At 37.5% G+C, this 13853-nt stretch overlaps 1 protein-coding gene across 1 annotated transcript in view; it reads right to left on the minus strand.

Annotated features, from left to right (window-relative positions):
- Nucleotides 1–10974: 10974 nt before the first annotated feature.
- The window catches only part of CRYL1 (crystallin lambda 1), a 45419-nt gene continuing 42540 nt past the window's right edge, over nt 10975–13853 (minus strand). The window contains exon 8 of the mRNA XM_081950186.1: nt 10975–13844. Coding sequence (XP_081806312.1) covers nt 13716–13844 — 129 coding nt within the window. The 3' untranslated portion in view covers nt 10975–13715. The remainder of the gene's footprint in view (nt 13845–13853) is intronic.

Raw genomic sequence — 13853 nt, forward strand, 5'->3', positions numbered from 1 at the left:
TTTGAGCACATGCACTAAAATAAGCCTTCCCCCAAAAATAAGCCCTTCCCAAAAATATTGCAACACAGCAACAGCCATGAGGTGACCACGCTCACCGTCTCCTGCACCTCAAAAATAATAAGACCTCCCTGAAAATAAGGCCAAGTGCTTATTTCGGGGGTCAAAAGAAAAGACCCTGTCTTATTTTCAGAGAAACATGGTACAAACACCACATATTTTATTTATTTACTTACTTGCATCCCACCCTTTATTATTTTTACAAATATTCAAGGTGGCGTATATACCTAATACTCCTTCCTCCTCTTATTTTCCACAGAACAACAACCTTGTGAGGTGAGTTGGGCTGAGAGAGAGTGACTAGCTCAAAGTCACCCAGCTGGTTTCATAGCTAAGACAGGATTTGAACTCATGGTTTCCCGGTTCATAGCCTGATGCTTTAACCACTACTCCAAACTAGCTCTCACATATATATGGCATGTGTCTTTCCAAAATTGGTTTGAGACTAAAATTTCTTTTTCTGTTGTTGCCAATCATCCTAGGTAACACAAGTGGTATAAATACAAATATTTTTTTTTTGTTTTTCCTCTTGGTATCTTCTAATACAGGGGTGTCAAACTTAAGGCTCGGAGGCCAGATCCAGCCCCTGGAGTGCTTAGTTCTAGTCTGTGAGGCCGCCCTGGAAATAGCAAAGGACTGGCACACGGTGCCTCTGCCAGTAATAATGAAGCTGGAGAGGATCACATGCAGCCCTCCCGAGCACCATTTTTGCTGGAGGGTTGCAGGAGGCCATCGTAGCTTAAAACGGAGGTCGGAAGCCCAATTTGTCTGGCAGAGTGCTTGGGCCCCCACAGATGCCCAAGACACAAGTGACGTTGAGCTGGACATGCCCACCGTGGCCACACCCATTCTGTCCCCCCTGAGGCCAAACACAGCCCTGGTGCACCCCTCAATGAAATTGAGTTTGACACCCCTGTTCTAATAGGATTAAAAGCATGTCTCTCTTGAACCTCTACAGAAGCACTGAAATTAATGCAAACATTCAAAACTATTAGAAGGGCCAATGATTTGACTTGATATATAACAGCTTTTATGAATCAACCTCCTCACGTTTAATAATAAAGGATGGTGGTGATGATGTATCATGTTACAAATCATTGTTCATGTTATCTGAGTTTGTAATAAAGTCTTTTAAAAACCTGATTGATTTAGATTGTTGGATATTTTCGGATTCTTCCAAAGGTACATCATTTAGAGTGCTGCATTAGAAGGGATAAAAGTAACCAATTTTTCCATCTGATAGCATTTTAAAAGCAGAAATAATCCAAAGGAAAAAGACTAAAGAGATAAAGTTGGCTTTAATAATATAATTGTGTCGACACAGGCCATTGAAATGCACTCCAAGGATTGCACATAAATTTTTTCCATCAGATTATTTCATTGCATCATGGTACTTTTCCACTGTTCCAAGCTTTTAGAAGTGAAGAGTCATCTTTACTGGGATCTGTACTAAAATTTATATAGTTGTCTATACTAAAAACTCTGTAACAATAATCCAATCTCCTTAAAGGCCTACCACTTTATTTTCTGAAAATGTCCAGGTAGGACCATTGTCTCCATTTCAACCACATCAACAGCTCCCAGAAAAATCAATCACCAACTATTTATTGTCTTGATCCATAGATTGCACTAAGCATTTTTTAAACTATGATTTACTGATTCGGTCACAAGGGGATGGATTCACATTACATCACAGTAAACTACCCATCATACTTTATAAACTGAACACCCTATGCTTAGTACAACATACTAAGCCTAAACTAAAGAAATTGCATTATTGTTCAGGATCCATCAACACAATAAATCTAACCCTTTTTAAAAGGTACATAGTAATGAAAAGGGTAATGGGTATCACCTAGGTAAGCCAAGGGAAATCATCAAAACCATAGAATATTTTGGACATGTTATGCGACATCCGGAAAAATACGGCACATTTCACCTAATTCTACAGGGAAAGATTGAAGGCAAACAAGGTCCAGGCAGAAGAACAACATCATGGCTTCAAAATCTAAGGGGCTGGTTTGGACAAAACTCAGCAGCACTTTTTCATGCAGCTGTTGATAAAAATAGGATCACTAACATGATCGCCAATGTCCGATGATGGATATGGCACAAGAAGAAGAGCCTTCTATCCAGGGATGAAATCAACTTACCTTTGCTGCTGGTTCGCAAATGTGAGAGAGTGTGTGCGCTAGCTTTGCTCGCACCACCTCCGTGCATGCGCAGGACCTTACGTACATCAACAGAGTCTAAAAAATGGGACATGATGATGTCCGCGTGGATGGGTGGAGCCTCCCGCTGCCACCACTACCGGTTCGCCCGAACCAAATAGAACTGGCTGAATTGCACCACTGCTTCTAATTCAATGTTTTGTGTTTCGCAATAGCTGAACATATGCATCGAGGAAAATCATAAGCAGGACAGAATAATTTCCTTTCAATATTCTTTAACAAATGGTATTTGCAACATGCTACCTAACATCTCTTTTTATGATACTACAACATACATCTGAGTCCACTTTACTACCCATAGAACACTGAAATGTATTACCCTTCAGTAATAATTAATCACACTATTTTCTTTTTTTTAAAGCTTTCAATAGTTAAATATTACATTTCATAACATGAACATTGATGTAAAAGGAGGAAAAAGGAGGAATACTCAAAGTACATTTATATTGTGATGCACCTTTCTTCATGGGTCAGACTAAGATTTTATTTTTTTACATTCAGAATATATTTTCCTACAAAAATTACTTTGCACTAATATTTCGTCTCAATCTATCAGCCGATTTTATATATACTGATATGTTACATGTTTTGACGATTAACGATAGGGAAAACAGCTACAGTTTTGATAACTTGACACATTATGAGAGGCAAAAGAGCCTAATTTTTCTTAATAGCTGGAAAACTCTTCCAAATTTTCCAAACTCTCTAATCAGCTAGTGGGGAAAAGAAAGCGGATTCATAAAACAATGAATTGTAGTTGGATATAAACAAACGGTGAATCCTTAAGGAAACTGCAAATATTTGGTGATCAAAGGTTGTGCAACTACAAGAATTTTCTTTATAAAAACGTTATGAAACAAGTCACAGACCTAACTTTGTGGGTAAGTAGATCATCATTAACCAAGACATTCCAACAAAATCTTGAATACAATCATAAGCTGTTTGTTCATACCTGTCTTTTGTATGTTGTTTGCAGAACTGTTTAGACAGATTTCCAGAAAAAAAACATAGCCCAGAGGATTCAGGAAATAATACCTGTATTTTCCATTTGACCCAGAATGTGAGCAATCATTTTTTATAAGCACAATATGGGCTTCCTTTCAACTCACCAGCATTTTATCAAAGTTTCCTGTGCAGGTACTCTCTGATCTCCCAGGTTTAGGATCATTTATGACCTGCTTCATGAAAATCAACTTGAACAACTAAGAAAAAGCTATACATCAAGTTCAGCATTCTAAGTGTACGCTAAACACTGGCAGATTTCTAAATATCTGTGAAGTAGAACTAATTTCCCATGGTATAGTCAACATGTATGTCACATTATCATTGTTTTAAACAAGTAAACAAGACTATATTTCTGTTTCCTTATATTTCACACTGGTGATTCCTTTGTCATGAATGACTTTCTTATCGTAACTTAATCCGCATTTGAGAAAATGTTTTTTTTAAATTTATTTTTCAAGTGAGCTACAGGAATGTAAGAGAATGCCATTGCTATTAAAAATGGATATGTGAGTTCACTCATCTGTTATATCCTTCAGCTGAATAGCACTGCTACAAATGATACCCAACAAATAGTAAACTGTTTGATACCTCTAAGTGCACAGTGGGTAGGAATAATAAAGGTAATCCTTGACTTACAAACACAATTGAGCCCAAAATTTATGTTGTTAAGTGTGACATTTCTTAAATGAGTTTTGCCCAATTTTATGATCTTTCTGGCCACAGTTGTTAAATAAATCACTGCAGCTGATAAGCTTGTAACCCAGTTGTTCAGTGAATCTGGCTTTCCCATTGACTTTGCTTGTAAGAAGGTCACAAAAGGTGATCATGTGACCTTGGGACACAACAACGGTCATAAATATGAACCAGTTGTGAAGCATTTCAACTTTGATCAAATGATGCTGCAAAGGTCGTAACTGTGAAAAAGGATCATAAGTCACATTCTTCACTGCCATTGTAACTTTACTGTTGTAAATCAAGGAGTACCTGTAATTTGATGATATTTTTATTATAAGTTAAGAGTACAATTCAGCTCCCTAATTTGCACTACTTTTTACCACGCCAGCTGAGAAATGTTAGGTAAAGAAGATTCCAAGTTGAGGTGGGAGAAAGCTTTTTTAAAAAGTTTTTTTAAAAAACTTTTCAACGTAAGCACTGGAAAACAAATAATTCCATATTCAATTTTGCACTGGCAAAGAACTGTGGTAAGAGAGATATCACCTATGCTTGATGCCTTGTTTACAAAGAGTTCCCTGAACAGCAAAGTTTCTTAAATGGAGCGTGAATCATAAAAGCAAAGTCTTTCCATTGGGTGGGGCAGGATCAAACAGAAATTTTAACAACAATGTAAGCAAAGGAAAAATAACTAATTCATTAGCTAATCCATTAAACCCATTATAGAAAAGTGAAATTCTGGCTTTTATTTGAAATGAAGTAGGAGGAACTGTAGAAAAACTGAGCTTAAACAATCAAAATAATTTTATTCAATGCGGCGCTCTGTCAGACAAAGTGGATATTATGATATATATATATTTTAAAAATAATTCTTATATAGTCAACACCAAGACAAGAATTTCATGGGAAGGGCACATTAAAAAAGTCAAGACGCCAATTGCAACCACACAAAACGCTGCCTCTTTGTGTATGTCTATTGTGCATGTGACACATGAAAAAAAAGTGGTAGGACTTCAATTCTGTGGTCATAGCCGCCATCTTGACTTCACCTCCCAGTTCCTGCCAAGAGTCAATGGGATGACTCTACAGCAGATGAACTGAGGTGAGTCAAAACTACAGAATAAAACCCGAATGGGTTTTACCATTTAACTTCACCAAAATCTCAATTGGAATAGTCTTTATACAGTTACAGTTTGATACCTTCATATGCACCCATTGGAATCACAGTAGGGAGACCACTATTGTGATAGAAATTAAGAATAACACTAGAGAGAAAACCTTGTTCAGCACTGTCTCACTGGTAGACAGCCAGCTTCTAGCTCAGAGGTATCAAACTTGATTTCTTTGACGGGCGCATGAAGGTTGTGCTTGACCTTGGGGGTGGGCATGGCTAGGGTGGGCATGGTCAGCTTGACATCAATAGTGTTGGGGGTGCCTGTCGTGGCCCAAGTGCTCTGCCAGTGAAAACAGGCTCCAGTGCTCCATTTTCAGCTGTGACGGCCTGCTGCTGCCCTTTGCCCGTGAAAACAGAGCTGCCATGCCCCCCCCCCTGAGCCATTTTCACTGGCAGAAGGTGGCAGGAGGCCGTCACAGTTGAAAATGGAGCCTGGGAGGGCCACACATGGTCCTCCCGAGCTCCGTTTTCACTGCAGAGGCACCACGGGCCATCCTTTATTATTTCTAGGGCAGATCTAAGGACCCAGTGGGCCAGATCTGGCCTCTGGGCCTTGAGCTTGACACACGTACTCTAACTCCTTAAGCTTAAGATCTGAGGTGCAAGAATTAACGTAGGAATGCTCTGAGACTAAATGGTGCCTGAAAAACATCCATTGTAGATATTCTAACTTGCAATATTTCAGGTTTGTAAGGATTATATTTCTGCTGGCTCACAGCATGACAAGTCACCGAGAGCTGTGAATATAAAACAAACAAGAAAGGACTAATGATGTGTGAAAAATATATTGATGACATCTTCATAACATGTCCTGCAAGTCATAACTTATGAAGGCAAACAAATGTTTCTTCATCCGGGAGGAGGGTTTTTGTGGGGGAAAAAACACAACCCATAGAGTAACAATTTTAATGCATCACCCTTGATGCTTCAGGAACTACGTAAAAGAAATAATGATCATCTTGCAATTATGGCAGAAACCCATTTTTTGCAAGCTTTTTTGCCAATTCTGCCAATAGAGCAATAATTATTGCATTTGGAGTTAATGATAACTCTATGCATTCTAAACATTCAGGTGTTAACATTTTGGGACACATGTGTGCAGTAGAGAAGCAGTAGAGAAGTAGAGAAGAGCAACAAGGATAATCAAAGGATCTGGAGGATAAAACATATGAAGAACGGTTGCAGGAATTGAGTATGTCTAGTCTGGTGAAAAGAAGGACTAGGCCCTGGGTGACATGATAATGGTATCCCAAGATCTGAGCCGCTGCCATAGAGAAGAGGGGGGTTAACCTGTTCTCCAAAGTACCCGAAGGCAGGAGAAGAAGCAATGAATGGAAACTAATCAAGGAAAGAAGCTAGAACTAAGGAGAAAATTCTTGACAGTTAGAACAATTAATTAGTGGAACAACTTATCTCCAGAAATTGTGGTTGCTCCAACACTGGAAGTTTTTAAAAAGAAGTTGGACAACTATTTGTCTGAAATGGTATTGGATTTCTTGCCCGAGCAGGAGGTTAGACTAAAAAAACCTCCAAGATCCCTTCCAACTCTGTTATTCTATTCTGAGCTTTCCTGGAGCTAACGATATCATGATTGTCTCCCTGTTTTTTGGTTTTCTGGTTTTATGTTTGTGGTTGGTTGAACTGGGCTTGTTATACCAGTCAATGTGAATTTCAGGCTTATACCTTGCATGCTTTCAGACATTTTTCAGACATTTTTCTTCTGTTTTGTCTGAATCTGAATGTTTCCTCTGAACTTGAACAATCTATTAGGCCCATCTGCAGTCAAATATATACTTGCTGCAACACGTTTTCTGCTCATGAATTTTGTCATACCCTGATACTTCGCTATTTGTTTGTGTACTGGTTTTAATACTGATTAATTGATAAATAAAATTGTATTCACTATTCAGTATGATCTGTGTTGTGAAACCTCCTCTTTCTCACACCCATTGCATTATGAACAAATCTTCTAGTGTTGTTTTCCAAAGTCAGGGATATACAACGTTCGAAAGAGCCAATCTTAGATCATTTTAAGGTTTCCTTCAAAGAGAAAACTCCCATTGGCCCTGCGTTCTAAGCCAGTATCATCATCAAAAAATATCCTCTAGTTGTTCACATTTATTATTCCTCTATTTTATCTGTTCTGTTATAGATGGGTCTAAATTCATTTAAATGTTCTAGAAATTATATTAAAAACATGAAATAAATTGATTCATCATCATAATACATAAAGGAATTAATGCACTGGGGATATTATTATATTAAGAGAAGTTTCAAGAATGGTTCATAGAATATGTCAACATTTAAAATTATATTACTAAAATCTGCCAGGAAAAACAATAATTTTTTATTGTAAAGATTCTTATTTATCAAAAAAGACTTCAGTTCAAAACTTTAATATCTTAGACAATGGCTTTGTCTGAAGTCTATGGGGTCATAGATTTAGATTCTTGTTTATTTGAGCTTTTGAGAGAAACGCTATTTGCCTTGTAAATGACAGAGAATCTGAAAAAATTAATCGGGGGGAGGGGTTATAATTAAAGTCACCATGCTCTAGCTTGTTTGAGTATTGACAGAAAGTATATACAATGTATGTCTATATACTTTGAGTGATTTAAAAATGGAAATAACAGAAGGAAATTTAGCAGATAATGCAATATTCTTCAGTCAGGAAACAAAAGCACAAAGGAAAATTAATCCTAATCAGACTTAACATTACATCTTCTACTAATGTTCATGGACCAGTGAATAATACACACAATATTGCATTTCCTGTCTTTACCAATTTTGTGGTGATAAAACAACTATAATAAAAGGAGTAGAGTGATCTTAATTTGAACTAATTTTCTAATGAACATAGCATCTCCTCCCAACATTATTTTGCCATGCAACAAAAAACCCAGTCAAAAACCCCAGTACTTACAATACTTGATGCAGGAAAGTACTAGTAAATATGATTAAAATATTTATCTTGCAAGCATGAAAAGACCAGTATATTCCATGTACAGCAGAAGTTTAGATGACAGGTAAGCATGAATCAGAAATCAAACTATTCCTCATGAATTCAACTTCATTCTTGAAATGTTTGCCTTATTGTATTCCTAGATACATACACAAATGCATATAAAACCTGCTGCATTCCTTGCATAAAATAAGACAGACCAATAGATTTTGAATTAAAACTATTAAAATTTGAACCACATCATTATAATTCTATCCAAGACATTAGTACCTTGGTTTATAACCTGTTGAGGAAAAGCTGTAGATACATATTCAATGAAACCCTACCTCATAGATGGTCTCCTTTCAGGTCTTCTAGCTTCAAGGATAGATTTCAGAAGATACAACTTTGTCTTCTCAAAAGAATGGCGTGGTGGTATTCATGCATCTCCTAAGACATTGTCTCATGTAAGTGCAGTCATAATAATCCTCTAGGAATGTAGCACTGATCCACTATCTATTGCTGCAGCCACAAGGGATTATATGAAAATCCATCAGAAACTGCCTTGGTCTACTGGAAAAATGCAATGCCTTTTTAACAGGTTTCAAGTTGATTTAGAGACATCTGACATGGGCCTTTACTACTAATTCACTTATACAGTGCTTGAAGGGAGAATTTAATGTCCCAATAATGAATGGATTGATCCCTGTTTCCCTGAAAATAAGACCTCCCCAGATAATAAGCCCACTAAGCTTTTGAGCGCATGCGCTAAAATAAGCCCTCCCCTGAAAATAAGCTCTCCCCAAAAATATTGCAACACAGCAGCAGCAATGAGGTGACCATGCTTGCCACCTCCTGCACCTCAAAAATAATAAGACCTCCCCAAAAATAAGGACAAGCACTTATTTCAGAGGTCAAAAGAAAATAAGACCCTGTCTTATTTTTGGAGAACACAATATTTTCTTACTTATTTGATCTAGTTCCCTGTGGCAATTAGTGAAATTACTTAATGTAAAGAGCTATATCTGTGTATACAAATGTCTCACTTAAGTTTAAAATAGGGAATAATTCTTTTTGATATTTTTTAGTAACACAAAAGTGTTGCTCAGCATCCTTGACAGGAAATGCTTTTAATAAATTGCATTCGTACTTCAGGTTTTATAAACTTGATAGGTTGTACCACTGAGATTATGAATGTACCATTAAACAAACAGGTAATTCTGTAAAAGAAATCCTAAAAGGAATTGTTCAATATATGTTCCACTGTAAGTGGTTTGAGAATTTTTGGTGTTATATAGATTTGTTGTTGTTAGTTGCGAAATCGTGTCCGACCCATCGCAACCCCATGGACAATGTTCCTCCAGGCCTTCCTGTCCTCTACCATCCTCTGGAGTCCATTCAAGCTCACGCCAACTGCTTTGGTGACTCCATCCAGCCACCTCATTCTCTGTTGCCCCCTTCTTCTTTTGCCCAGCATTAGGCTCTTCTCCAGTGAGTCCTTCCTTCTCATTAGGTGGCCAAAGAATTTGAGTTTCATCTTCAGGATCTGGTCTTCTAAAGAGCAGTCAGGATTGAACTCCTCTAAGACTGACTGGTTTGATCGCCTTGCAGTCCAAGGGACTAGCAGAAGTCTTCTCCAGCACCATAGTTCAAAAGCCTCAATTCTTTGGCGCTTCACCTTCCTTATGGTCCAACTTTCACAGCTATACATTGCAACTGGGAAAACCATAGCATTACACCAAATCTTTAAGCAGGTATTACAGTGTATCTATTTGCAAATACAATAATATCTGTATGCTTTGATGCAGAAACCCAGATTACTTTGATTGCTCAGAATCAATTGCCATAAATCAAATATGGAAATAATTTGCTGACCGCTCCATACCCTGCCAACCATATGGTTGAACTATCTATGGCAATGTACTATTTCTAAACATGGCAATGTCAGGGCTGCCTTTGAAGAAAACTCTGAAAGTTCAGTTTTGAAAAAATTTGGCTAGAGTATTAGAAAGATGAGGGCCAAATGGGATCATACTGGGATAATTCTAAAACAAATGTCATATTAACGTATTGGTTTCTAAAGTCAATTCAAATTAAGTTTGTATAGCTAGAGAACCAATAGCTAAATAAATCCTTTTCTTTATGGTATCTATTTGGAGACTCTTCCCCAAATGATGTTCTAGCATTAAAACCAGTGGTGGGATCCTGCTGGTTTAAGAACCGGTTTGGTGATTGTGTGTTTCGTATGCAGTTTTACCAAAACTTAGCTTCCACATTACTTCTTGGGGAGTAATACAGCTGAGGTGCAGCAATCTGCTCTGCAGCGCTAATCAGCTGAGAGGATATAGGTAGGTAAAGTGCGGGCCAACCTGATCGTCGGAGCAAACCGCTGATCAGCTCTGAGCTGATCGTCGGAGCTACCAGTTTGTCCAAACTGGTCTGAACTGGCTGAATCCCACCTGATTAAAACTATCTATAGAAAGGTTGCCAAAATCTGATCTTGCAATCATGTTGACACCAAGTCAAGATTTCCTTCTTGACTTGGGGAATTTCTGTTGTTATAGCCTGCCTCATCAATTTCATTTTCTTTTAATGCACTTAATGGTAATTTGCATTGCAGTTTAGCAATACAAGTGGCAACTTCCATTTAATGATCCACGATTTCAGATACAACAAATCTAATTTTGATTTAAATATTCCCACCTGCCCAAACAACAGACAAGTCCACTATACCCAAATAAATCCAGACGAGGAAGTTTAGTATGCATAAATTTTGTGTCATTCACGGCAATTCATGTTACTTGTGTAATGATTCCCATGAACTCATCTGTGAATATAAAAAGCTAAAATGAAAAATGATACAATCATTCCATATAAACATACAAGGCTGATTTCAATAAAGATATTTATTGGTAAGCAGATCACTGATGTACAGGTATTTCATCAGCTTGAAGAATAATAAAAGGAAACATAAAATTTAGAGGTTTTGGACATTGCAATTTAACATAATGTAATGATTGCAGAGTCTTCTATGATACATTTAAATATTTCTTCTAATTAAATGTCTTGAGCTTGTACTAATGTACTAATGTACTAATTTCTTGAGCTTTGTAATGATGAAATCTAATAATTAATGAAACATATATATACCTGGCAATAAAATACATTAAATGTTATGGCAAGTTATTGATTTGGGAACCGAAGTCCTCAGTGACAATATTAATAAAAATTCATAACATAATAATGCTCACTTATAAAAAATAGATGGGCCCATCAGCCAAGTATGAAATCCTACAGGATTATGATAACTGAAAGTCAATTCACTGAAAGTCAATCTTGTCAGGACAAGCTATAAAATGTCACAAGAGACTAGGTTGGTCTTCTAATTGCCGGAATTCCAAAGACTGAACAGCCTCCTCAAGAAGGTTTTGCTAAAGTAGTTATCACTCATACTTTACAAACAAGACAAGGATATGCTTCCTCCGTTGAACAATCTCCAGTGTAGGTTAAGACATATAGAAAACCCCAAAGAATTCCCCATATTGCATAAATGTGATGAAGAAAGAGATGTACAGGTACTTCAGTTGTATTCTTTAGTTCATAGTCCACAGGGACTTGCCTATAGTTCAGGGTTCATGGGGTTTATTCTTCTGAGTGTAATCTTTTAAGAGCTCTCACTGCTTTCAGGAATACTGATCTTACAAAAAGGCAGTTTATTTAGTCAGCAACGCTAAAACCCAAGTCACCCATTTCGCCACAAAAATGGTTTCAATCAGATGTTGAGGCAATGAAAAAATATTGCAAGGAAATGTTGCTTTGAAATCATTGCAGCCAACTGGTAATGTTGTACAATACCAAGAATCTTCCACATCTAACATAATACTTTAACATCACACTCTGATCTAGCGCAACTGCTATTTGACAAAGAATCCTAAAGCATCCGTGACATAAAATAAAGGAATTGTTAAGGACACAATTCCAGTCTAAGCAGCTAATGTCCCCTGGCAGCTGGAAGAACTGCCAAGGGGAACAAATTATGGTCTACATTACCATATCTTCCAGTCTTTTGTCCCCATATTGGTATTATTCAGTGGTGGGATTCAAAAAATTTTACTACCGGTTTTGTGGGTGTAGCTTGGTGGGCATAGCTTGGTGGCTGTGGCAGGGAAGGATACTGTAAAATCCCCATTCCCTCCTGAGCAGCTGGGACTCAGGAGGCAGAGAATAGATGGGGGTGGGGCCAGTCAGAGGTGGTATTTACCGGTTCTCTGAACTACTCACATTTTCCGCTACTGGTTCTCCAGAACTGGTCAGAACCTGCTGAATACCACCTCTGGTATTACTGCCAATCTGCATAATACGTCAATACAACACAAAGCCTATATAATGTGAAATATAATCATCTGAATATAAGACCATTCATATAAAAACTCATATTGGAAATCTTATTTGGCTACAATCAGAATAAGTACAAACTTGAATATCATGGTTTATCCTGCCTATAAATACACAAACAGAAGAGAATGTAGGCCAGAAAGCAGCATTCCCACCCTCCTCATCCTCATTCCCAAAATAGTTATATCTATGCAGAAAAGTAATTTATGCCTGGGCTACATTAATCACAAGCAAGACTTTAAAAAGTTAGTTTTAAATAAACATTGGCGTTCTGTTACATTGTAGCTTAAGAGTAATATGAAGCAAGAACTGATACAGGTAGTCCTTTACTTAAGACTGGTCTTTTAGCAACTGTTCATAGTTATGATGGACAATCCCGCCCCCTCAAAAAAAGATGCAACCTGGATTTGAAGTTCTGGTGGCCATTCCCTCCCACTGTGGTCATGTGATTGTATTTTGGGCACTCAACAACCAGGGCATATTTAGCACCATTTGCAGGATCCCACGGTCATGTGACTGTAATTTATGGATTTTCTGGGGACCAGCATTTACTTCCAGTTTCTGGCAAAAGGTGCCCATTGCAAAAAAATTGATGTTTTAATGGCAGCGTTTATTTAATAACTGCCACACAAAAAAATTCATAAAATCAGATATACATGACTTACAACCTTAATTCTGGGCTCAATTATGACTCAATTGCAAGTTAAAAAGACTACCTCTATATAAAAATACTTTTCATTACGAGCAATCCGGATTTTTGAAGTTCGGCATCTTGTTTAAAATTGTTTTTGCTTTGCATCCCATTTGTTTCAACGGTGAAAATCGCAAACTGCTCTCAAGAAATACATTTCTATGCAGCCCTCCCACAAAATGCAAGCATCTCAAGCAAAGGTTTCAAAAGTGCTTTTTTTTTCCCCAAAAAGGCAACTGGACTGGAGTTTTTTTTCTGTATTCCTTGAGGAAAAAGAGGGAGAAAAAGCAGTCCAATTGCCTTTTGAAGGCAAAAATAAGCATCTTTAAGACAACTATGACCTGGAGGACTAGCAATCTCCCCAGACTCTCAACCAAGGGGTTTAAGACTGTGGCTTTAAAATATCATTTAGAAAAGTTTTCAGATAAAAACGTTCCAGCCTTAAATAATTGACTTAAGTGGTTCAACTGGCTTTTGCATGTGTAATGTTTGGCCATGGAAGGGAGGCGTCCTCTTGAATGCCAACTTGATGATGCACATTTCTGTGATTTAAACATGGTTCACGTCATCTGATTTAATATCCTTTTTCAGTTTGGCCAGGCGCATGAGGCATTCATCTCTCCACTGTCTCCTGGCATTTAGGTGCTCTGGATCACTTGGAGTTTTTTTAACCATGGCCTGAAAGAA

This window comes from Natrix helvetica, assembly GCF_964273705.1.
Source record: "Natrix helvetica genome assembly, chromosome: 4".
In the NCBI taxonomy this organism is placed as follows: Eukaryota; Metazoa; Chordata; class Lepidosauria; order Squamata; family Natricidae; genus Natrix; species Natrix helvetica.